At 39.3% G+C, this 24,103-nt stretch overlaps 1 protein-coding gene across 2 annotated transcripts in view; it reads left to right on the plus strand.

Annotated features, from left to right (window-relative positions):
- The window catches only part of MAL2 (mal, T cell differentiation protein 2), a 29,160-nt gene extending 23,169 nt beyond the window's left edge, over positions 1-5,991 (plus strand). For both annotated transcript variants that reach the window (XM_008514741.2, XM_070630898.1), the window contains exons 3-4: positions 709-864; positions 3,677-5,991. In XM_008514741.2, the coding sequence (XP_008512963.2) occupies positions 709-864; positions 3,677-3,748 (228 nt within the window). In that variant the 3' untranslated portion in view covers positions 3,749-5,991. The remainder of the gene's footprint in view (positions 1-708; positions 865-3,676) is intronic.
- The last annotated feature ends 18,112 nt before the right edge of the window (positions 5,992-24,103 follow it).

The following is a 24,103-nucleotide window of genomic DNA, read 5'->3' on the forward strand; positions in this document are numbered from 1 at the left end:
TTAATTCAGGTGAGACGATGTGAATTTTAATAGGTATATTTCACGTTAGTGCCAGCAACATATGAAAGAACCTAATAACCATTGAGTTTTGTATGAAAAGTCCCTATACTTTTTATAGAAGTTTATGATATATTATTTGTTTTTTTAGAATATCAGAAGATAAGTTATTGAATTCTCTGATTTCATAGGTCTTCTGTATCTTGTAGTGTATGAAGTGGCAGTTGAATGGATTAAAAACAATAATTGCTCAAAAATAAAATACCTAATAATAAAATGTGTATATGTATTATTTAACTATATAATTGCTACAATAATATAGTTATATAATAACTATAACAAGATGTAATTTAAATGGTATTTCATTTGAATTTTAAGGACAGCATATACTATTTCTTTTTTATGTTATGTTAATTAATATTGATCTCTATGGCACCTTAATCTAAACTGAAATTATATATTTTATTATAAAATTCAGTGCATTAAAAGGTTTGCCGCTGTGCCAGTTACACTGGGTCAGTAGATTTTTGTTTGGATTCTAATAGCTTGACCTTGCTAGCGCAGCCAAAATAAATGGCAAATGTAGTTAAAGATCGTTTGATTGATATGTTCCAATCTTCCTGAATGTAAATTTCACCATTTGAAATAAAGAATAACAACAAAATCTGAGTCTTTTCATTGTCGATGTCGCTCTTTTCCCTCCTCCCTCAGGATTTCGCGTACCATTTTACAGTGTTCGTCTTCTACTTTGGAGCCTTTTTACTGGAAGCAGCAACCACCTCCCTGCACGACCTGCACTGCAACAGGACCGCGACTCTGCAGCCGCTCCTGAACGATAACCAGTATAACATAAACGTAGCAGCCACAGTAAGTGTGTGATGAGGACAGTTTACCAGCACTTCTCTGCCACTGCCAGGGTCTCCAAGAAACTTCTCAGGCAACAATAATTTTTTTTTAATAATAGATATTGGCGTTAAACATATAACAGCTATTTATCTGTACAGTAACCTTATGAGCAAAGTACTATTATTACCCCCTAGTGCTGTTGGTGATGGAACTGAAGCACAGAGAGGTTGACATTCATGTGAGATTATAGACAGTCTGTGGTAGTGGTTGGCCTTGCCGAAGAAAGTCTACTTTATAAAAAGAACTAATTGTGCTTTTCACTTCTTGTAACTTCAGACATGGTAAGGGAGATGTGTTCTTCAGTGTTCAAGACCTATTGGTAATCCATTTTAATTTAATGAATATTTACCGAGAGCCTACCATGAGGCAGGTGGTTTGCTGAGTGTTGGGGACGGGGATGAATAAGGCACAGTTGCCACCACTGAGGAAAGTCCAGGTGTGTAGGGGAGGTAACTATGCCAGCCATTATGGTAGGTGATATACAGATGAAATGTATGCCATGGGGAAATTTTTTGAATTTTTTATCCTCCTTAATTCTTATACTTAAATGAGTTTGTCATTTTGTGTTGACATAGGAAATTGGAATAAATGATATATTATTTCTATTTTCATAACTTTTAAGGTGTCAGAAATTTAAATTATTCCCTGAAATGTCTTGATATTTAATATGACTGTGTAGCAGGTTAGTGACCCTAATGTTTTACTGTTTTATGCAACTAGCATATAAACAGCCCAGGACTCCTCATGTAGCCATTAAAATCTATCTGGAACAGTGCTGTCCAATAGAACTTTCTGAAATGATAGAAATGTTCTATATATGCACTCTCCAATATGGTAGCTACTAATTCATTCATTCATTTTAACTAAGTTTAAATTTAAATAGCCATGTGTGACTAATGCTTATCATATTGGACAGCACAGGTCTAGAGTCGGGGTTTTGAAGGGTAGAGAACCAATGATTCTACTATCAAAAGTTTTCCAAGTGTCTGTTAGGATTTGTCAAAATTCATTGAGAATCTACAATGAATTAGACTGAAGGTGGGATTGCAACAGAAAAGAGGCATGGTTCTAGTAGTTCAGATCAGTGATTTTTATACTTTCCTTTGTAAGAAATGAAACTGTCTTACTTAATGAACTCTTACTTAAAACCCAACGAATGTAGAAGGAAAAAGCACAGATGGCCTAGTTGGAGTAGGGGAAGGGGGTCTCGAATGATGCCCCTCCTCCCTTCTCATAAAGCCGCCTCTCTCTACCTCATCATATTTGAGGTACTGTCATGGAATCCTCGTGATCCAGACACCACAGTTAGAAAACCGCTGGTTTTAACAGTTTTACAAAGCAGAGAAAAGTTTGACGACTTGGATTTGACTTTTTTCCATCAAATGTCCTTCCTATTAGTCATCAATTTGGATATTCCTTTACTTCTTCCATCTACTCCTTTTTAATAGTGCGGGCTAAATTCTCATTACCTCCCTTAGATACTTGAAGTGGCACCAAATTGATCTATTTATAGTTGCCCTAAGATCCTACTTTCGTAAGACTACTAGATGCTCAAGTACTTGATGGTCGGTGGTGGATGTCATTAATTTCTCACTAATATTCCCTTGCCCTTAGAGCCCAGTTTTCCATGTTCTCCATAGTGTGATTCTGTTCTGGCTGTCCCTATTCTGTCACTTTGTCTCTGGTATCCTTCTCTTTCTCTCTCTGCCTAAGGGAGGCTGCCTTAGTAAATCTCTATGTGCTTCAAGTTGTACATTAGATCCCATACACTCCAGTAGAAGTAAATCTTTAGTTTCTGAGTTTTAATAACAGTAAATGTATGAGCCATTCATTTGTGACATATATATTGAGTCCCTCACTTTTATTTTTATTTCAGTATACCTTAGAGGGAGGAAAATTCCTTTTCACTAATAATAGGCATCAAAAGTGATCATTCTCATTCAGCAGACAATGTCTAGATTAGAGATGTATCAGAGAGACAACCAGCAGAAGAAGGGTGGGGTGAACAGCAAAATGGTAATTATACTGTGAAAACGTTCTATAGATGAATCTGATCTTCCTTCTCAGAGCTATAGTTTCCTGGTAAAGGATCCCTGCACTAAATCATGATGTTTTATCATATGTAATTGCTCCATTTTGTGGTTTTCTATGGATCATAAACTCCAAAAGGGTGGGGGAAATATCTAGTATTTGTTTATATGCACCAAATGTACTAATGTATACATATTTAGTGCTAAAGAAATCCTTATTGAACACTAAGGATAGTAATTCGGAGCTGAGTGTACACTTGAGGAATATCTCCCATGCCAACCTGTTGATTCATTTCTATGAGTTTTCTTTGTTTAGTTCTAAAATCATTTCCATTGTCATGGAAATGATTTGATACGTTGTCAAGTCCTGATAGTTACACTTTCTTTGGCTGTGAGATCACTATATGAATAGACACCTCCTAATGAATTTTTGAATTTTGAATGTGATGGGAGATTCACATATAACTAACATGTGAGTCCAGTATGTGAACAAATGTTCAACCTAACGCTGTCCACAAATAGGAGAATTTTTAGGGGCTAGAATGTTTAAAAGGGCTAATGATGTGAGGGGATAAAACTGTAGTAAAAATCATCAAAAAATGAGATGAACATAAGCCATTTTCATAAGTGTTGAAGTAGCTTTAGGTAGGTTGGTCAGGCTTTAGATAGTTGTTCTTAGGATGAGTGTTTCCTTAAAGTCAATGTTAGAAATCTGATGTGAATTTTTGTTTCTTTTTCCTTAGATTTTTGCCTTTGTCACGACAGCTTGTTATGGTTGCAGTTTGGGTTTGGCTTTACGAAGATGGCGACCGTAACACTCCTTAGAAACCGTCTGTGTGTTAGTTTCATTTGTCTACTTTATATGTCTGATCAATTTGGATACCATTTTATCCAGATATAGCAACATTCCAAAAGTAATTTGTTTAGTATATGGAGAGAATCTAAGTACAAGTTTTGGTTCATTTCATGTGTGGAATTTCCTTTTATTATGATGTTAAGCAGAGAAATGGCCTTTAATTTTACGTCTGTCTCTTTCTGTTTTTTTCTTTGAAAGAAAATTTCCATTTATATCCATAAAATACACAGATAGTGTTCATAAAAAAGAAGTATCTCTTTTATTTAGTTTCTGAGTCACCTGAATCTTAATTTTAATAGGTAACTAAAACTCCCTTAAAAATCCACATTTCAAATAGGCTTCTACTTAACTCTATCTTTTAGTATAAAATAGAGATCGGCACCCTTTTTCTGTATAAGTCCAGATGGTAAATATTCTAGGCTTTGTGGGCCATACAGTTTCTATTGCGACTACTCAACTCACCTGTTACTATAGGAAAGCAGCCATAGACAATATGTAAATGAACGGCTGTGGTTGTGTTCCAATAAAACTTTATTTACTAAAACAGGCAGCAGGCTGGGTTTGGCCCGTGGGCTGCATGCTGTAGTTTGCCGACCTCTAATATAAAACTTCAGTTATGTGTTCTGTAGTTTATTGAACTAATCCTGAAAGGTATAAAGCTAATTAGATAAGCCACATAATATTTAGTCTCATTATGCAGTAATCCCATTGCCTTTGTGTAAATGGTCAGATACCCTCAAATGGGTTTATAGTTTCTCAAGCTAATTCAAGCAGAGTCTTGGATACAGGAAAAAGTAATTTATGAAGTGAACCCTAGTTGCTTAATCAAACTAAGGGTCTCCTAACAACTGAGCAGAACTCTCCTCTGGCATCCTTAAAATGAGATCCCCAGAGACCATTAACCACTACTGGAACTGGTATCTAACTACTTATGTCGTATTTTGGATTTATTTATGCTTCAGAATACAGCTGTTTGCCCTGTGCATGAATATATGAATATTAGTGTGTGGATATGTGAGGCTTTACCAAATAGAGCTCTTTGAAAAATTAACTTTTTACTTCTAATTATTTTACATTACTTTCTGAGTTAGATTTGAATAGAATATTAAATATAACAAAGTTGTGGATTCTTACGTGTTTTGATAATAGGCCTGCCTTCTATGTTGTTTTTTCATTGTTGACAGATATACAAAATCAATTTCAAAACAACAGCCATCACAAAAATTGTCTCTATGTGAATAGCACAGAAAAGTCTTTTAACCCACCTGTAGAGACCCTGGTCACAGAAAGGTGCCAAAATGACTTGAATTGGAGAACAAGTTAGAGTTAGTCCCCAGCTCCCACCACACAGTCCAAGCAGTGTACTTATTTCTTGCTCCAAGAGGGCTACCTCTGGGAAAAGAGGGCTTTCGATTGTTCTGTACTTTTAGTCCTTTGGTTTTTTTACTGAATCATCCCCTAAGAGTGCCATGTACAAGTTGGGCTATTAGATTTCGTGGAACATAGAACAATCCTGAATGAGTAGCATGATCAGTGTTCAATGATCAAATGCTGTTTACGTAATAATACCCTAGAAAGAAGAATCTTATTAGACTTTCATTTGTGATGTAATTATAAAGATAAAAGACATGTTTCAATATGTGGCAAGAGGAAATCAGTCTTCTCATTTTATACTCACATCATATCTTTTCTATAATATCCAACTTCCTTGGTTTTTCTAGCTCCATACCACATACTTAAACCTGTATTATGAATTGTATATTACAAAGTCATAAATGTGCCATAAGGATATATAGACCATGCTAGTTGGAATCGTTTCAAGTTAGTCTGCTAGATTTAGTTTTGAGATTTTATTTTTGTTTCCAAGGGATAACAGGTCCATGCTTGGTGGCACTAAATTAAATGGTTTCATGAAACTGCTTTGATGGCACTTTTGTAAATGAATTCCTTCTAGATCATTAAGAACCAAGCCTAAAACTCATCTAACTGTGAATACTTAGATTTGTAGATTAATCATGCTCTAGATTTGTGAGTTGAATGACAAAGCACTTGAACAAAAATTATGGCATTTGAGGATTTCTTTATATATCTTAGCTGTAAAAATGAGAAAGTGTTGGTTAGTTTTAAAATCTGGTAACTCCACGATGAAAAGAAATTTATTTTATATGTGTTATAACTCTTAATAAAGTATTCATTTGATAATCTTCTGTGGTCATCTATTTTTTATACAATTCACTTTGAAATTCAGTTAAACGTTTGGTAAAAAACTTGACAGATTTGGAACTTCTAGACTCATATAGAAGAGTTCTTTAAACATTTCTAGGTAAAAGTCTTTCAGGAAATGTCAGTAAATCTTTTTTCTTTGATGAAGGTCAAAGTGGTAAGTCTTTGAAAGTGATATTATAAAGGAAGTTTAAATTATACTCTATTTTATTTAAAAAGCATTTATAGAGTGCTTAATGTATGCCAGGTAGTGTTCTGAGCATTTTTTCAAATATTAACTGATTTAATTCTCATAATAACTCTATTGGGTAGATACTACCATCCCATTTTAAAGATAAGGGAGTTAACACATAGACCTTAAGAAACACCCAGGGTCATGTACCTAGCAGGTGGGGAAAGTGGGACTTAAACGCCAGCAGTCTGGCTCCAAAGTTCAGCTCTTAATGGCTGTGCATCCCTCAGTTCTCCCAGATTTTACATATTTTATATATCCAAAAACGTGACCCCTTTTTCCCCCCCAGAGAAGTTTTTAGCAGAATGTTTAATAACCTAGTTGTTTATGGTAGATATCATCTTTTAGAACATTTTCATCATAACCAAGGACTCTTGAGTTTAGCTATAAGAATTTAGGCCAAACCTGCAGGATAGAGAAAAAGCGAGGCTGCTTTGGTCTGCAAAGGTCCCCAGAGTGCTTGGCTACCTGAATATTTCTCTGGTCCATTAGTTCTGGTATGGACTAGGAGGTGTCAGTCTGCTCCATTGCCTTGTATGAGTCAGCCCTTTCCTGAATTAGCCTGGCTTCCTCATCACCCCGGGAACTGACATTAGAAGAGTTCTCTCTTCTGAGATACACCATTTGACCTTGGCACATAAACTATGAATTTCCCCTCTGAATATGCCAGAATTTGGAATTCTAAGTCATCGTCATGAAAATTATGGCCTTAGCGTTGTGCTTCAAGTTTGTTACTATGTGAGGCAGCATCTCAGGTGGCAACTTAATGTGTTTATGGGAGAGGATCCAGGGTTTAGGGGAAGGTGATCATCTTTGGAACATATACATGTATGTATTTTTTTTACTGAAGAAGATTTGCCCTGAGATAATATCTGTTGCCAGTCTTCCTCTTTTTTGCTTGGGGAAGATTATCCCTGAGCTAACATTTGTGCCAACCCTCCTCCACTTTATATGTGAGTTCCCACCACAGCATGGCTAACGAGTGGTGTAGGTCTGCTCCCAGGATCTGAACCAGCAAACCCAGGCCGACGAAGCAGAGTGCACTGGACTCAACCACTCAGCCACGGGGCCACCCTAGAATGTATGTATTTTTTAATGTTTTGAAAGTTCAGCTTTTTAGAGAGAGCATATATTAAGCTGTGCCCCAGGAAATAGGTCAATACTAGTTTCTGGAGCATTCTCTGTCAAGTATTGTACTTGGATAGTTTGCTTTCTTACCCTCTTTGAATCTTTGCTCAGTTGTCACCTTTGCAGTGAGGCCCTCCCTGAGAACTGTTTAAACTTGAATCTCACATGAGCACAGCCTGTTCTCCTTTCCCTCGTTTTCTCCATGGCATTTATGACACATTTTAAATATAGCATATATTTTATTTAGTTAGTTTGTCCTCTTCTCCACTAGAATGTACAGCTTGTGGAGAGGAATCCTCTGCTTTGTTTACAGCTGTATCCCCAGTGCCTAGAATAGAGTATAGCAAATAGCAGGCACTTAGTAATTATACATTGAATTAGTGAATGGACGAATATTAATAGCAATACCTTACTCTTGTGTTCCAATCAATATATTCTATAAAAACTGATCTTGTTAACCCTTGAAAATTTTGGTATAAAATGGCTAGGTGTTTTTCACCTAGCTCTGGATGTATTTAGAGTGAATTATAACCTTATAGGTTCTCTAGTAATTAAATATATGTGTATCGTAAAAATATAGTCAGTCTTCTATAGCAGAAAAGTTGTGCATATAAAAATTAGGCATCTCATATAAACTCATTAGATCTTTATTCCAATTTTTTTTCATGACTGAAGATACCAATATAGACTCAACTGACTTAGATAGTCCTCAAAGCATCATCAGAACTAAAAATTAGTGGTGAAAGGCTGTCATTTTTATATAATTATGGTGGGCGTGGAGTGCTATGGTTAGCAATAGTTTTGGCCAGAAATTATGATAGTCGCTGTTACAAAGCTAACAAGAGGTGGAGGTATTTGTATACATAATGTGGCATTCTGATTTTTCATGTCTCTCATCTCTAAGCCTGATCCTTGGGTATATATGAGAAGTATTCTAGATGAAGTACATTGTTGAATTTCCTGTCTAGTTTAATGTATCAATCTAAGAATGCCTGATGTTCTGAGTCAATGTATGATTTAGCTGAAGCAATGAAGTTCTGATGCATCAGTATACCAGCCACATTGCCTTTTCATGATATTGTGCATATTATTGATTTTTAAATATAAAATCTTAATACACTAAAACTTGTGTGTGGAAATTTTTTGGAATGTGAATAAACTCATTTATTTATATACATAGTATATAAAATAGTGGTGGACTAAAAATTTGTTACTTTTAGATAGTTTGTTTTAATTGAGTTCTAGATTTTTGAACATACATACCCTATTTGTGTATAAGAAACATATGAACTGCATCAACTTATTTTAACTATTACTAAAGAATTTTAATTTTAAATCATTAAATATGGGTAAAATATTCTTTTTGTCAGTCTATATAATAAATCATCTTGAATATTTCTTAAGGTGTATATACTCATTTTGGAGGCCACAGGAATGGATCATTGATCTGGAGGTCAGGAAACTGGATTTACTTCCTTTTCTGGTTTGATGGGAGTGTTAAATAAGATAATAAAGGGGGGTGTCTAATATAGGGTCTGGCAGCCATGGGTACTGACTTTTATCAATACCTTTTCTTTGGTTTCCCAGTAAGATGATAGCTACTCCATTTCTTTCAAGTGGAAAAGTTGCCGAAGTCTCAAAAATTAACTCTTGGCCAAATAAAATTTTAAAGAACAAATAAATTCTCAGCAAATGCATATGATATTATGCTCTTTCCCAATGTGAGATGAGTAAGCATTGCCTCAAACAATCTTTTTTAGTAGTTACACTTTCAAAGTGGATTAGGAATGTATAACTTGCACATCAAAGGCATAGTTTCATGAATATTGTTCAGCCTGGAACTAAATAAACGTTTAAGTAGGAAAAAATATTCCATTAAGAGCTATGTGACTTGAAGTGAATCAATTTATTTATCCAAGCCTATATCCTCATCTGTCAATGGTGATCATATTTACGAACCTGTGACAGTAGGTCCTTTGGAAAGAAGGACCCAAGATGTATTTAGAAGTACAAGCAATTTACTGGAGGCAATGCCCATGAAAGATAAAGAGGAGAGGAAGAAGTAAGATTAGGAAGAGTTTCAGACTGTGTTCTAGTTCTGAGAAAGTCTCAACCAACTTACCAAGAAGCTCCAGCACCAAAGATTGTCCATAGAGGAGTCCCACATTAGCTAGAAAGGAGGAGCCCTTGTACAACACCATGCTCAGTCATTGGCTGTGGATTGCCCAGAAACAGAATGACCTCAGCTTGTTGGCTTAAAAGCCAAAGGATGATCCTGAAGACACCTGTAACTGGAGACTGTCAGATAACTGCTCTCTCTGTGGATGGTTCTCCGTGGGAGATCTGAGCAGCACACTTGGTTACTGCTACTTTCTGTCCCTTGTGCCAAATGAATCCGCTTCTCCATATATGTCTTGGGAGCCACTCCTCCAAGGCTCCAGTGACCCACTTGTCCTAGGGAAGAATTAGAACAAGGAAGTTAGTGAGACAAACTACTAGCCCCATCACTGCAGTTGGTCTTCGGGCCATAACTAGTTCTCATAATCTGTCTCCGGGATTATCCATCCTGAATTGCCCCAGCAGCTACCACCTACCTCTCCAGGTCTTTGTGACTGATTTGGTAGTGTGACCCAAACCCTCATCCCTGAGTGATCTGAATCCCTGGCAACTATACCTTTTGTAGGTGGGGTGGTGGGGGGGAGGGGGGGTGGTCACTGCACTTGTCCATTCACAGTAGCAGTTGAGCAGGAAAATACCAAAAAGATACCCAGTGGATCATCTGAATTCCATATACATTCCTCCCTGTCTCCATTGTATAATATCAGCCCTACCTCTTCCTGACCGAGATCAAATACCCCTGCCAAGATGACGAATCCTTCTTGCCTGATGGTTTCTAAAGAGTCCAGCATGCCTCAGCGGAAGCCACAGCTTGTAGTTCAATGAGACCCTTGCTCTGTCACCTGATAAGAATGAGCCTTCTTTGGGAATCAGAAGGGTAACCATGCAGAATGCAAAGTTGCAAGAATAGGCAGCACCGAGTCTGCAGTGAGTCATGGAGAGTGGTGGTAAATGGAGGTACTCCTGTTTTTTCCCAGCCCTGTGAGTTCTTCTTTTGAGGACACAGTGCCATCTAGAAGTCTCACGTTTGATGTGTATTTGGCATCTAGGAAGATGGCTCCCACCCCTCAAAGAGTACTGCCTCTGTGCCGGCACTTCAACTGTGCTTTCAACAGGCCATTCCAACACTCTCTCAGAACAGCTGCTTCTGGATGGTGCATTATGTGATATGATCAATGACCACGGTCATAGGGCTATCTCCCTGGTTAGATGCTATGTTGAGTGGGATGCCATGCTCATGGATCAAGCACACCATAATCCCATTGTGTATGAGTCTATACATATTCTCACCTCAAGACATTTTTCCTTCCACAAAAGGTGCATGAGATAAAACTCATAAGAAAATATAGCGATAAATCCTCATGACCTTGAATTCAACCAGGAATTTGCAGATATGACACCAACAGAACAGCAACAAAAGAGTAAATAGATAAACTGATTCATCAAAATTCACAACCTGCTGTGCATCAAAAGACACTATCAAGAAAGTGAAAGACAAATTAAAGAATGAGAGAAGTATTTGCAAATCATATATCTGATAAGAGTCTAGTATCCAGAATATAAAAAGAACTCTTATAACTCAATAACAAAAAGGCAAGCAACCCAATTTAAAAATGAGCAAAAGACTTGAATGGACTTTTCTCCAAAGAAGATACACACATAGGCAACAAGCTCATGAAAAGCCACATCATTAGCCACCGGGGAAATGTAAATCAAAACCACAATGAGATACCACCTCACACACCCTAGGATGGCTGTAATCTTTTAAAAAAGGAAAATAACTCAATTGGAGCCCTCATACGTTGCTGGTAAGAATGTAAAATAGTGCAGCCACTGTGGAAAACAGTTGGCAAGTCCTCAAAACATTTTAGCAGACACACTTAGAGTTATGGTATGACCTGAGAATTCTACTCCTAGGTATATACCCAAAAGAATTGAAACAGATATTCAAATACTTATACATGAATGGTAATTGTAGCATTATTTACAGTAGTCAAAATGTGGAAACAACCCCAATGTCCATCAATGGATGAATGGATAAACAAATGTAGTCTATCCATATAATGAAGTATTATTCAGCCATAAAAAGAATTGAAGTACTGACACGCGATAAAAATGAATGACCCTAGGAAACATTATGCTAAGTGAAAGAAGACAGACACAAAAGATCACATATTATATGACTCCATTTGTGTGAAACATACAGAATAGGTAAATCTACAGAAACAGAAAGCAAATTGGTGGTTGCCAGAGGCTAAAAGGAGGGGGGATTGGGGAGATCTCTCTCTCTCTCTCTCTCTCTTTCTCTCTCTCTCCCTACCCCGCTACTGTGAGGACACAGTGAGAAGGTGGGCTGTCTGCAAGTTGGAGAGCATCCTCACCAGAAACTGACCCTGCCAGACTGTGATCTGGGACTTTCAGCCTCCAGAACTGTAAGAAAATAAGTGTCTGTTGTTTAAGGCACCCAGTCTGTGGTATTTTGTTACAGCAGCCTAAGATGACTAGGACAGGCTGCTGTGCCACAGCCTGGGGCTGCTGCAGAGCTCTTTCCTGCTCTGGGTCTCGCTCAGAGAAGGTTCCTTTTTATGTCAACCAGCATGTGGTCCAGAACAATATTCCTACACGTGGAATGTGTTGTGTTCAGAAAACCCAGAAAAACCTACAAACCATGGTACTTCCATCTCTGTGGTTAAGAAAGCAAGATGCTGCAATTTGGCTTCTTTGGAGGGCATGTCTCAACATGCCCCTGGCAGCTAGATGCCTACAGGCTTTATAAGAAAAGGCAGTTCCCTGAATCTTCACAGGGTTTTTCTCACGTCCTCTGGAGGTCTTCAGCCTGCTCTTGTTCATCTTGATGTCACAGATTAATATCATGCTTTGTGGTTATGTCCAGATAGTCCAGATCTCTGCAGACTATATTATGACACATGGCATAAGAGTTATTCTAGTTTGGGGACAAATCTGTAGTGCATATTACTATCTGATCCATGTGAAAGTAAACTGTTTCTGATCCTTTTTTTCTTGTTTTTTTCTTTTATTGAGATCACATTGGTTTATAACATTCTGTAAATTTCAAGTGTACATTATTATATTTCACCTTCTGTATAGACTGTGTTGTGCTCACTGATGCGGGGTCGGTGAGCCGAGGAGTCGAAAGGAAGATTTCTTAGACTCTTAAGATCTGGCAGTAGTGCTCTTTTATTTAGAGAATAGTATAGAATAGCATGGCGACAGGACCCATGGGCAGTCAGAGCTTCTGCTGCTGGCATGGGGACAGGACCCATGGGCAGTCAGGCTGCTGCGTGGGGACAGGGCCCATGGGCAGGAGGAGCTGCTGCTGCTGCTGCTTCTGCTGCAAAGTTGGGTGGAGAGTAAGGCTAAATTTAAGACATAGGTATGAGAGTTATCTCTTTACGAGACAAAGAAAAAAAAAGTTAAAATGGTACCAGTGCCGGTAGGGTCCGGCCATTGGGCGGTCCCACAATTTTTAGATAAGAATCAAACCGGATTGAGTAAATGGCAGAAGTCACCGCTCAAATATTGTCTTCAACTAAAGACAAAGGAGGATTTTGGGGTGGGGGGTCAGTTACATGAGGTTGCCAGACAGTAAACAACTTAAGTTCTTGCCTTCCCCATTAAGAGTTTCCAGAGATAAGGCCATCCCCCCTTCCTCCTGGCGCAGAGAGAGAGGCATGGAGATTTCCTTCACAAATGCAACTGTCTCTGATCAAAGGGCAAGCAAATTCCACTCCTCGGAGCCTGCTTCTCATCTGAAGTTTTAAAATTAACCAGCCTAAAATCCTCATCACTCACCACCAAAAGTCTAGTTTCCATCCGTCACCATACATATGTGCCCCTTTAACCCTTTCACCCTCCTCCCACCTCCTTCTCCCCCAGTAACCACCAATCGGTTCTCCTTATCTATGTGTTTGTCTGTTTGTTTATCTTCTCCTTATGAGTGTAATCATAAGGTATTTGTCTTTCTGTCTGACTTATTTTGCTTAACATAAAACCCTCAAGGTCCATCCGTGTTGTCACAAATGGCACAATTTTGTCTTTTTATGGCTGAGTAGTATTCCATTGCCAGCAACTCCCTGCTCATCCATTCTTTCCTTCTTTTGATTGTCTGTAGTAAGCAGTACCCTTATTGGTCCGCATCTGTTTTTGTCTCTACAGATAGCCATGTTCTAGTAACCACTTGCATAAATCCCTGTGGGTCAAGTCTCTGTGACTAACTCTCCCAAAACTTGCAGCCCCCTGGATTTGGGTGAGTAAGTATCACCTCTGGATTCTGTTGCATCAGGGCTCTATCATCCTTATTTCTTTTGATGAGCCAAGCTCTGTAAATGTCTCTTATACCTTCAGTTCTGTCTTTTAAAGGAAATCCATCACTGACCTTCTTAGTGATGCTGCTGCTCCTCCCACCAGAGCCTTCTTGAGCATTCATGACTATATGTCCTCTAGGGCTTCACGTGGAGTAAAATCTTTGGGAAGTATTCTGCCCTCACATAATACATCATTCCAACATGCTCACTTCCCTGAGTTTTTTAAATCCCTTCTTCCACTGTGTTCCTTGTCAATCCAGCTTGGAGTTTGCACCATCCTCTGAGGTTAATAAATTCTTTCATACCCAGTCTTATGTTCTTTGTTTGATCAAGCATCCTTAAAATCCAATCGCATTGGTACTCCCCTGGCTCCTGTCAATAATATGTTAGTTAATTTTTGCTTTGGGGTATAATCTTTCTCCTTTATTAGATCCAACACGAATTCATCTGGGCTGTCCTGGGATTTAACCATAGTTTTCTGGCATCCAGGAGAAAGTTGGAGACTTTCCTGTCCTGAGGGGAGCTTTCTGTTGCCTCCTGAAGGAGAAGTCTCTGCACAGAGAAAGTACTAGCTCTTACTAAGGAGGGATGAGCTATCTCTGTAGCTCCAAGCATTTGGGGAATTCTGGAGAGCCACGATCTTTGAGGGTATCCATTCAAACATCATCATCCTATGTTTCAGGGCCCCAGGCTTTCTCACCAGGCTGCTGAAGTTAGCATTGCAGGTTTGCCTTGGCAGAGTGTTCTACTCTCTTTGAAGTTCAGTAAACCTGTCAGATCTTGAGTGTGCTCTTTAGCTATGTTGCTCTCCCACTGCAAAAGATAGGATCCCTTTGTAGACTACCTCGTAGGCCCTCTGACTGTTACTTTTAGTTTTAGGTCTTTGTTAGGGACCCTTTGTTTCTCATTATTGATGTAGGGCATCAATGAAACTCATCACCAGTTTTTGCTATTGTTTGTAACTTAATGTGTTACTTCCTCTATGTTTTCAAAGACCTGAATCACCACATTGGCCAGAGTGTTCCCCTCCATAGGGACATTCTCCTATGTTAGGGTGATTATAATTACCCAGTACAGTATTTGTCTTGTTATTTTATCAGCACCATTGACTATTATTACAAAATTTAATATAAATTATAATTTTCCTTGTCACTAACCCGTAAGAACCCTATTTCACTCTAGACTATCATTGCTTAATTTGCCAAGATTCAAATAACTAATCATAACATCTTGTTTAGTCCAGAGATTTGAGTAGATTTGGTTTCCAGATATTGAAAAGGAATCCAGATGATGTGCTAAAACAAAGCAGAGGGCTAATGTAAGGGCATCCCCCAAGTGGCACGAATCTCCTTCAGACAGTTCTGTTAGCTGGAACCATTCAGTTTTCAGTTTACATATGGTATTTGTTCATTTGTTTTAATAGTGGGCACTCTTATCTTGATAAATTATGAAAGTCCTCCCCCCAACCTCTTTCTTCTTGCTTTTCTTTTCTTTTTGCCCATTCACTTTTGAATCTATTGGTTATTTCAGGTAAATTTGAAGTGGATATTTAAATTGTTAAAATATTTTATGGTGGTTAACTTGGCAAATGCACATAAATTGTTAGTGTATTGAGTGCATTCACTCATTTTTTTAAAAGTTACATAGTTTAGTCGTTTACGTCACACTGGATTTTTTTGTCATGTACATAAATGGAAAAAGTAGCAGACTGATCTAAGAGACCTTTCATTCATCCACCTATTCAACAAATATTTATTGAATTCCTTTATGTGTCAACCATGGTTCTAGATCCTGCAGAGACAGACAGTGAAGAAAACGATGTCCCTCTCCTCATAGGGCTTAAATGTTGGTGTAGGGAGAGAGGTACAAAGAACGTGTGTGAATTGTTAGACACTCAAGAATGTTAAGGAGAAAAATAAAGTAAGACAAAGAGTGTAGGAAGGCCTGGAGAAGCAGAGTTATCATTTTAAATAAGTTGAATAGGGAAAGCCTAGCTTAGAGGTGATGAGCAGATCCTGAAGCTGAGGGAGGGGAGTGAGGGGGTGTTTAAGGGAAAAGCCCTTAGGGATTTGAATAATCCCTCCAAAGGACTGGGGTGTGAGCATGCCTAGTGTGCTCAAGGCTCAGCAAGGAGGGTAGTGGATCCAGAGAGAAATGAGCAGGAAGAGGAATAGGATGAGACAAGATAGGAAGCAGTGCTGGTGGATGCAGCTCATGTAGGACCTTGTCATCAAACAAAGGAACTCCCTTTTTCTGTGATGGTTGGGAGCATGTGGCATGATCTAACTTAAGTTTTAACAGGATAATGCTGGCTGCTGGGCTGAAAATAAGCTGTAAAGGAACAAGAGTGGAAGCAGAAACACTCATTAAGAGGCTATTGCAATAAACCAGGTGAAGGATGCTTGCAGTCAGACCAGAGTGGCAGCAGTGGAGGTGATGATAAGTGGTTGGACTCTAGGCATGCTGTGAAGATAAAGCCAACAGAGTGTGTTGATGGACTGGGTATGGAGTGTGAGCAAAACAGAGGAAACAAGACTGAGATCAAGGACAGGGTTGCCATTTACTATTTTACAAGAGGCTGTAGGAGGGGGTGGTTTGGAGGGGAATCAGAAGTTAGGTTTTAGACATTGTATTGGTTCTCTAAGGCTGCTGTAACAGAATACCACAACTAGTGGCTTAAAATAACAGAAATGTATTCTCTCACAGTTCTGGAGGCTGGAAGTCTGAAATCAAAGTGTCTGCAGGACCGTGCTCCTCTGAGACTCTGATAGAACCCTTACTAAGAGGCTCAAGGCCACTCTAAACCAAATTGCACCCGCCCTAGCTATCTCCTCCAAATTTCTCTTTCTTCACCTATAGAAATTTTTCCTGCCTCAAGTGAGTGCTGGAATTTCTCCCATTGCCCTGGAAGAGTTTTCCAAATGTCTTGGCTATACCACGTTAGGCTGAGAATTTTAGTGCTTCATTTCAGGAGCATACAGCATTCATCCTCAAGCAAGCCGAGGCAGCAGGTCCTATTTTAAGTCCGCCTTCCTTTGTCTGTCTACTAACTCACTCTCATAGTTTCCTGATCAGCTGCCAGGTGTCACATGACCTGGTATTCTAACATGGCAACCCCACCTAGCCCACAACTATCTCTTTTTATTTCTGAAATGAAGAATGGCCAGAAGTCCCTCTCCCTTTTCAATTTTTGCTATCAGATTCAAGAGCAAACGTACATATCTGACATGTGGTATAATCATGTGCCAAGTCTTGTTCAGCAAAAACTACTGGAATGATGCTAGATGAAAGGAAACAATATGGGAACCGATTTACTATCCCTCTGTAGTGAGTGACGCCCTTAAGAGGTACTTATCATGGCCTGGCCATTTTGAATGTGTGTTTTTCCTTCAGTCTGAATAGTAAGCTTTCTCTTTCTGTATATCATTGGCTAAAAGGTATAGCTATAAAATGCCTTTCACAAAATTTCTCCTTAACCTAGAATAAATTCAAGTCACTTCTGACATTTTGAGCTATCTGTTGGATACTTGACCTGAAGTCATTGTTTTTATTTATAATGTTTATTTCTCTTCAATTAGTTAAGTATGTGGTTAAATTTCTTTTGAAAACTTTGTTCTGCATATAATTCATAGAATATTTTCTTCCTCTATTTATATGACTTAAGAGTTGTGATTTTATTTTACCACCATTATAAAAGTCCATCACTGAATTTAGTTATGGGGTAAACAGCATTCTGTTCAGAATTTATGGTAAATCTTTTTTTTCTTTTTAAGATTTGCCCTGTGTTGACATTTGTTACTGATCTTCCTCTTTATTTCTTTTCTTTTCCCCAAGCTCCCCAGTACATTGTTGTATATTCTAGTTGTAGGTCCTTCTAGTTCTGCTATGTGGGACCTCAGCATGGCTTGTTGAGCAGTGCTAGGTCCATTCCCAGGATCCGAACTGGTGAAACCCTGGGCCACTGAAGTGGAGTGCACAAACTTAACCACTCAGCCATGCAGCCAGCCCCATATGGTAAATCTGGAGAGTGAAATTAATAATGGTCCATGGCCGCACCACCCTGAATGTGCCCCATCTCACCTGAAGACATTTTTAATGAAGAATTTACTCTACTTCAAAACAGAAACAGCAAAAACATGCATTTGTGTGTTGTGTGTGTGGATCTCAGTCAGGAAAAGGTGTATAAGGCTGTTGGTTTTCAACCTTAGGAGTTCCCCTGATGAAATTTGAAACTGACTCGCATCTATGGAAGGCAAGGAGAGACCAAAGAAACAGGCAGACCACTCCAGATTAGTAGGTGACAGGTTTAATAAGCAAGAGAACTTACATATGAGGCTTGTCTTAGGCAAGATAAGTAGATCTCCACACCCACCAGCCAGAATCTTAAAACTTTATACAGAAGCCTTAACTGAATTCAGTCACATGTACCAGCCAGATGGTCTCAACAACACTTTACTCTCTCACAGCACATTCTTGAAACAGCTTCTAGTGTGGGAATGGTTGGCAGAACGTACATTTCAAGGACAAGGGAGAGGGTAAGGAGCCTCTGACTGCCTAGTTCCAGTCTGTGGTCAACTCGATGACCAGCTCCAACACTCCACCCCTTATGACCGACTCTTGCAATCTTACAAGCCTCTCTCTTCCACAGTGTGTCCTGACAGTCAGCAAAAGCTTTCATTAGATTGCAGGTGGCTCATTTGGTGGCTGGCTGGCTGCACTGGGGGCAGATAACAAAGGAATAATGTAAGCACATGCAAGAGAAAACACAGATTAAGATAATGATTCCCAAAACAAGTAACAATTTTTTCCAACAGAGCCCCACGATCTGGAGCATTGGTTTGCTAGGTCCCCTAGGCTGGGGTTTGGATCACTCAGTGTCCTCATGTGATTTAATAAAGATGACACATTAGCAGACTCATCAGGTATGAACACACAGCATTCTCTTTGGATAATGGCACAGGGACCTCCTTATGAGGCAGTAATAATGCCCAAGGCCATCCTATTTTGAAGGACAGCTTTTCTCATTAGAGACATTTCAGTGTTCAATAAGGACAGGCTTTATTGGACATCATTTAAGGCTTGCTGGGTGAATTTAGTTAGGGCTTCTATGTGCACGATAATGTCCTCCAGGCCAATGGAGGGAAAAAAGATGGCGGCCAAATGGTCATACTAGTTGAAAACAGAACTTGCCTACCTGGCCGTTAAGACAGGGAGGTTGGCAGCTTTAGGAATTTGACCTGGTTGTGCATACCATACATGTTGGCCAGGGGAGGCAGCAATGTCTGATGTGAAGAGATAGACTAGGGGTGGGATATGCCAGACCAAGACCCCCACCTTCTCCCCTTGTTCAATGGCATGTGTTCCATTCCAGTATAGTACATTCCAATAGGTCTGATTTGCAGCAGGATCCCAGTGGAGACTGAGTAGTTACCCCTCACCCAGGGATGCAAAGTAACTCACTCATCCTGGTGGGAGGTCCCATTGCAAATTCCAATGGATAATGCCTTTTCCAGGTGTGATGGTGCTTGATCTTCTCAGCAGCATAGCACATTGATCCATGATGAGAGTCAGGGCACTGGCTGTCTCCTATGACTTCCATACCTTTATGATGCTGGATATATAGACAGGGGTCCTGGGTCTGGCATATGGGGCAACAGGCCCTACTGGTTGATCATCCAAATGTACTGAAGCCTGGGACAGTCCTTTAATGTATTAAAGGACAGCTTGGCCAAGATAGTTTTACCTGTTAATAAATTAATCTGCTGCTTTAATATTCCATTCTTCGTTTCTACCAACCCTGCTGCTTGCAGGTTATAAGGATGATGGAACTTCCATTCAATGCCATGTGCTTTTGGCTAGTCTTGCACATCATGATCCTTAAAATGTGACCCCAATCACTGTCTATTCAACGAAGATATCCATACATGCTAGTCAGCTTCTCTAATCTCCTAACGGTGGTAGCCTGGTTCCCACGGCAATGTGGGCATGACCTCCTCCAACAAAGGCAGATTTAGAGGGAGTAACAAAGATCTACAAAGTGTTTTGAAGTCAATGTAATTCTACTCTCTGAATCTTAGACACGTTAATGTCGAGGAATGATTTTATGGCTTCTCTGTGAATGAAGTTTTTGACAAAAGCTCCCCCCTTTTGACTGTAGAATAACATTGGTAGCTAACATGTGTTAAACATTTACTATGTGCTAGTCACTATCCAAGAATATTATATGTACCACGTTTAATCTTCCCAATAACCCACGACATACTTTATGATCACCATTTTCCAGATGTGGAAACTGAAGGCCCTGAAATTAGGGGACTTATGTAAGTTCGTGCAGCTAGGATCACAGCCACATTTCAAACCTAAGCAACATGGTCCAAGAGGCCAGGAAGTCCTGGTATCCAATACATTTTTAAAGGTCACATTTCTGAACCAAGTGCAAGAAGTTGAGTAGATATACACTTTTTAGGTTTTATCATAGCCATGAATTTGGTCAATAGACACTGAAGAAATGTTGTAGTGTTTTACTATGAAACATAGAACATTTTCCATGGATCTCCAGCTATCTCTGTTTTTGCACTTCAGCCTGATATCAGCCTTTTTATCCACCATTAGGGTGCTACAAAGGGCACCAGGCTATGAAATGTATAAATGAATGAAAACGAATGCAATATTGGGGACTCCAGGCTCCATGGAGTCCTGTCCTACAGTTTTTGAGGACTGAGACAAACCTGTCCAGTACTCAGATGAGCTCTGGTCACTCACAGCAGATAGCTGTGGGAAAACCCTACAGATCAGATGACCCTAAAGCAAGACTTCAGTCCAACATCAGGGTGCTTTTTTTCTTTTTTTTTCTTTGCTGAGGAAGATTCGCCCTGATCTGACATCTGTTGCCAATCTTCCTCTTTTGTTTTCCTTGAGGAAGATTCACGCTGAGCTAACTTCTGTGCCAATCTTCCTCTCTTTCATATGTGGGTCACTGCCACAGCATGGCCACCAATGAGTGGTGCACGTCCACTCCCAGGAACCAGACCCTGGGCTACCGAAGCAGAGTTTGCAGAACTTAACCACTAGGCCACAGGGCTGTCCCTCAGGATGCTTTTTTATGGAATTTGTTTAGCTGGCTTTATATTTGCACTGCAAAGTCACAAGTGAGAATTCTTTTTCTGTCCCACTGTTTTTCTCTTTTGATCACTTGGTAATTTCCGTTACTATTAAATTCAGGTGAGTCAAAGAGAACTCAATGCTAAAACCAATGTTCAGGCTTTTCTTTTAGCTGTTCTTCCATCCAACCAGGAGAGGGCAGTCCAAGTACGTTTTAGAGACTTGATCGGCAGCTGCTCAAGGGCGGGAGACTTCAGAAAGATTTTCTGTTTTAGTGTGATGTACTCTTGAGTCCCCTTCCTTAGGGTAATGTATAAACCCAAAGTTTAAGGCCACATGTAGCATGCTATTCTAAGTAAGAGCTGAGCACCACAGCCCCTTTTAAGGGACTGGCCAAAACTTAATCATTAAAAGCATAGATAGTAATCTTTGTAATCAGAATGTCTGTTTCCACTGGCATTCTCCACTGGGGGAGCCAGGACCTGAAAACATTAGTGCCTTTCATGTCTAGACACTCACTATGCTACAATTAAAAGTCATCTTTTCAGCACCTTTCAATATCTTTCACTATTAATCAAAAGGTAATTTTGGAACATACTCACTGTGTCCCATTTGTGAAACTTGCCCATTCTTTCTACTGAGCTTGAGCACCACCCGTTCAGCCTTCACTTAAGATGGTAGTGGGGATTGAATTATTAATAACCATACATACTCAAGGCCATCATGCATGTCATGCAGTAATCAAAAGAAAAAGAAAAAAGTGCTGCATCTTTCAGTAAACTTTCTATTTTTGTCTTTGCCTTGTTGACTGAAGTCACAGTTATTCTCACAACCAGCATGGTCGCGCGGTACCGTGAAAGGAACACAGAGTTTGGAGCCAGGTAGAACTTGTTTCATATTTTGGCTCAGTCGTGAGATTTGAGGCCAGTCTCTTAATTTCTAGGTCAATTTTTTCTCCAGTCTGGAAGATGAGCGACGCCCTGATTTTACTGAGCGGTAAGAATTGAAGCCGGAGCTCCTGCTGCTGCTGTTTTTGTTGCTATTATTTTGAGCAAACTAGCCAGGTACTAACCACTGATTTTCCTCCAAAGGGTAGCGAGCCTTTGCTTTGCTCTGGTAACACAGACATTAGCCCAGATAAATCTAGTTTTTATCAACCAACTCAGTCATTATGAAGGAGAAAAATTCAAATTTTGTTTTCATTCATCCTCAAAAAATTATGTTTCTCAAATTTCCTCTTTTATATAAAATCTGTTTCTTCTGTATGCCTTCTTTCCCTTCAGGAATACCAACACCAAAAGTTATAAGAAATGATAACAAAAAACGTTCTCAATACTTACTTGTAGCTGGCTCTGAGAGTGTGTAATAATTACCTCTTAAAGAGGAATCTAATTTGATCTTAAAGAAACAATGTTTTCAGTAATACAACAAATAAAATGAAAGTCTCCCCTTTGCATATTACATTGTTTCATATGTGTAACTTGTATACAGAAATCAAACTATCAATTGGAACAAAAACACTTTCACAAACGTAATCTGTTATTTACAACAGTCTTCTAAGAAGGCAGGTATGACTCACATTCTACCAAGAAATAACCTGATGCTAATAGATCACACCATGAGCTCTAAACAGATTTCCGAAGATGGGTTTGCGGACTCCAAGTCCAGTTCTCTCCCTTCAGCACAGCATTGTTTTTCTAGCTTGATTTCAACAATTTAAATGAGGGTACATTTATAAAGGCTCAACAAGCATAACACCCCTGTTCTCAAGTGCACCAGCAACTGGCGTAGCATTCGTCCACCGCCTTTAATACCACAAAGCACAGAGGATTTATAACACCTCATCCCTGGCAGCTAAAAAAAGGAATGAAAACACCTTTGAGTGGCTGCTTAACTGTTGGAAGTCACAGTGAAACTCAGCCGACTAAGGACTATGTAAGTGCATGCCATCACTTGGATGATAACAACTGGAATTATTCATTGCAAAGAACTGAGGTATAATTATTCATCTAGTTCTTCAATATGAATGATTGGCATTTGTGCGTTGGTTACTATCCTCTTTATTCTCAGGGAATCCTAAGAAGAATGAGGATGATACTGGCATACTTCTTAGGCACTGATAATTATGGGGATTACTAATGAGAAGGTCAGAAAGGTGTAATATGTATCTTTAACCGTGTGCCACAATAATATCAAGAGCCGACTGTCTGTCAGGGCGATGTGCTAGGGGCTTTTCATATATTGTTTCATTCAGTCTTCATGACAACCCTATAAGATAGGGACTGTCATTATTAAACCAATACAGATAAGAAAGAGAAGGCTCAAGGAGGGGCCCTTTGCATGAGCCAAAGGTTTTCACAGGGAGATAATGAGAAAATGAGTTCACAGGGGAGGTCAGGAACAAATTATAATAGGCCTTGGTTGATAAGCTATAGGTTGAATATTTTATTCTGTAAGCTCTAGGAAAACACTGAAACACAAAGGAAGGTTTAATAGGATTAGTCTAGCTGCAATGGGTGGGGACACATTGAAGGAGGAGAGACTGCAGATAGCCAGCAAGCTAGTGCCATAATCCCGGCATGAAGAGATGATGGTCAGAGTAATAACAGGAGCAAGGAGAGGAAGGAAGGAAGGTAGAATTCCCTTGATGATGGGGTATGCGGTGGTCAGGGGAGGTGTTCAAGATTTAGAGGTTGAGAGAATCAGGGCTTCAGATGCTGATGTAGAAGGAGAAGATCAATGAAATAAATTCATGTTGATCTAGAAGTTGCTTTTTAAAAGTGAAACCGTGATGTTAAACTGTGTGCTTTTACTCATAAATATAAAGTTCTAAACGTGGAAAAACAAACCTAAAGTCTTCATATCTAAAATTCTGCTGGTCCTCAAATATGCCAGACGTTTGTTGATTCTGGGCACACAGTAGGCTTGCACTGCTCGGGGCCCCTGTGATAAGTTGAGGCCGTGTGACCTCTGAGATTCGGGGTTATTTGTTACTGCAGAATAACCGCACCTATCCTGAATGATATACTAGTCATTTGAATCATAAAAATCAAAAAAGCATTTCCTAGAGTTAATGTGCCAATATTTAACATCTTAGGAAATAAAAGAGCATATTAAATGCTTCATAGGAGCTTTAATGTGTGAAGTGTGAGAGTGTGTATGTGTGTATGTGTTCACTCATGCCTTC

This window comes from Equus przewalskii, chromosome 8 (assembly GCF_037783145.1).
Source record: "Equus przewalskii isolate Varuska chromosome 8, EquPr2, whole genome shotgun sequence".
Classification (NCBI taxonomy): Eukaryota; Metazoa; Chordata; class Mammalia; order Perissodactyla; family Equidae; genus Equus; species Equus przewalskii.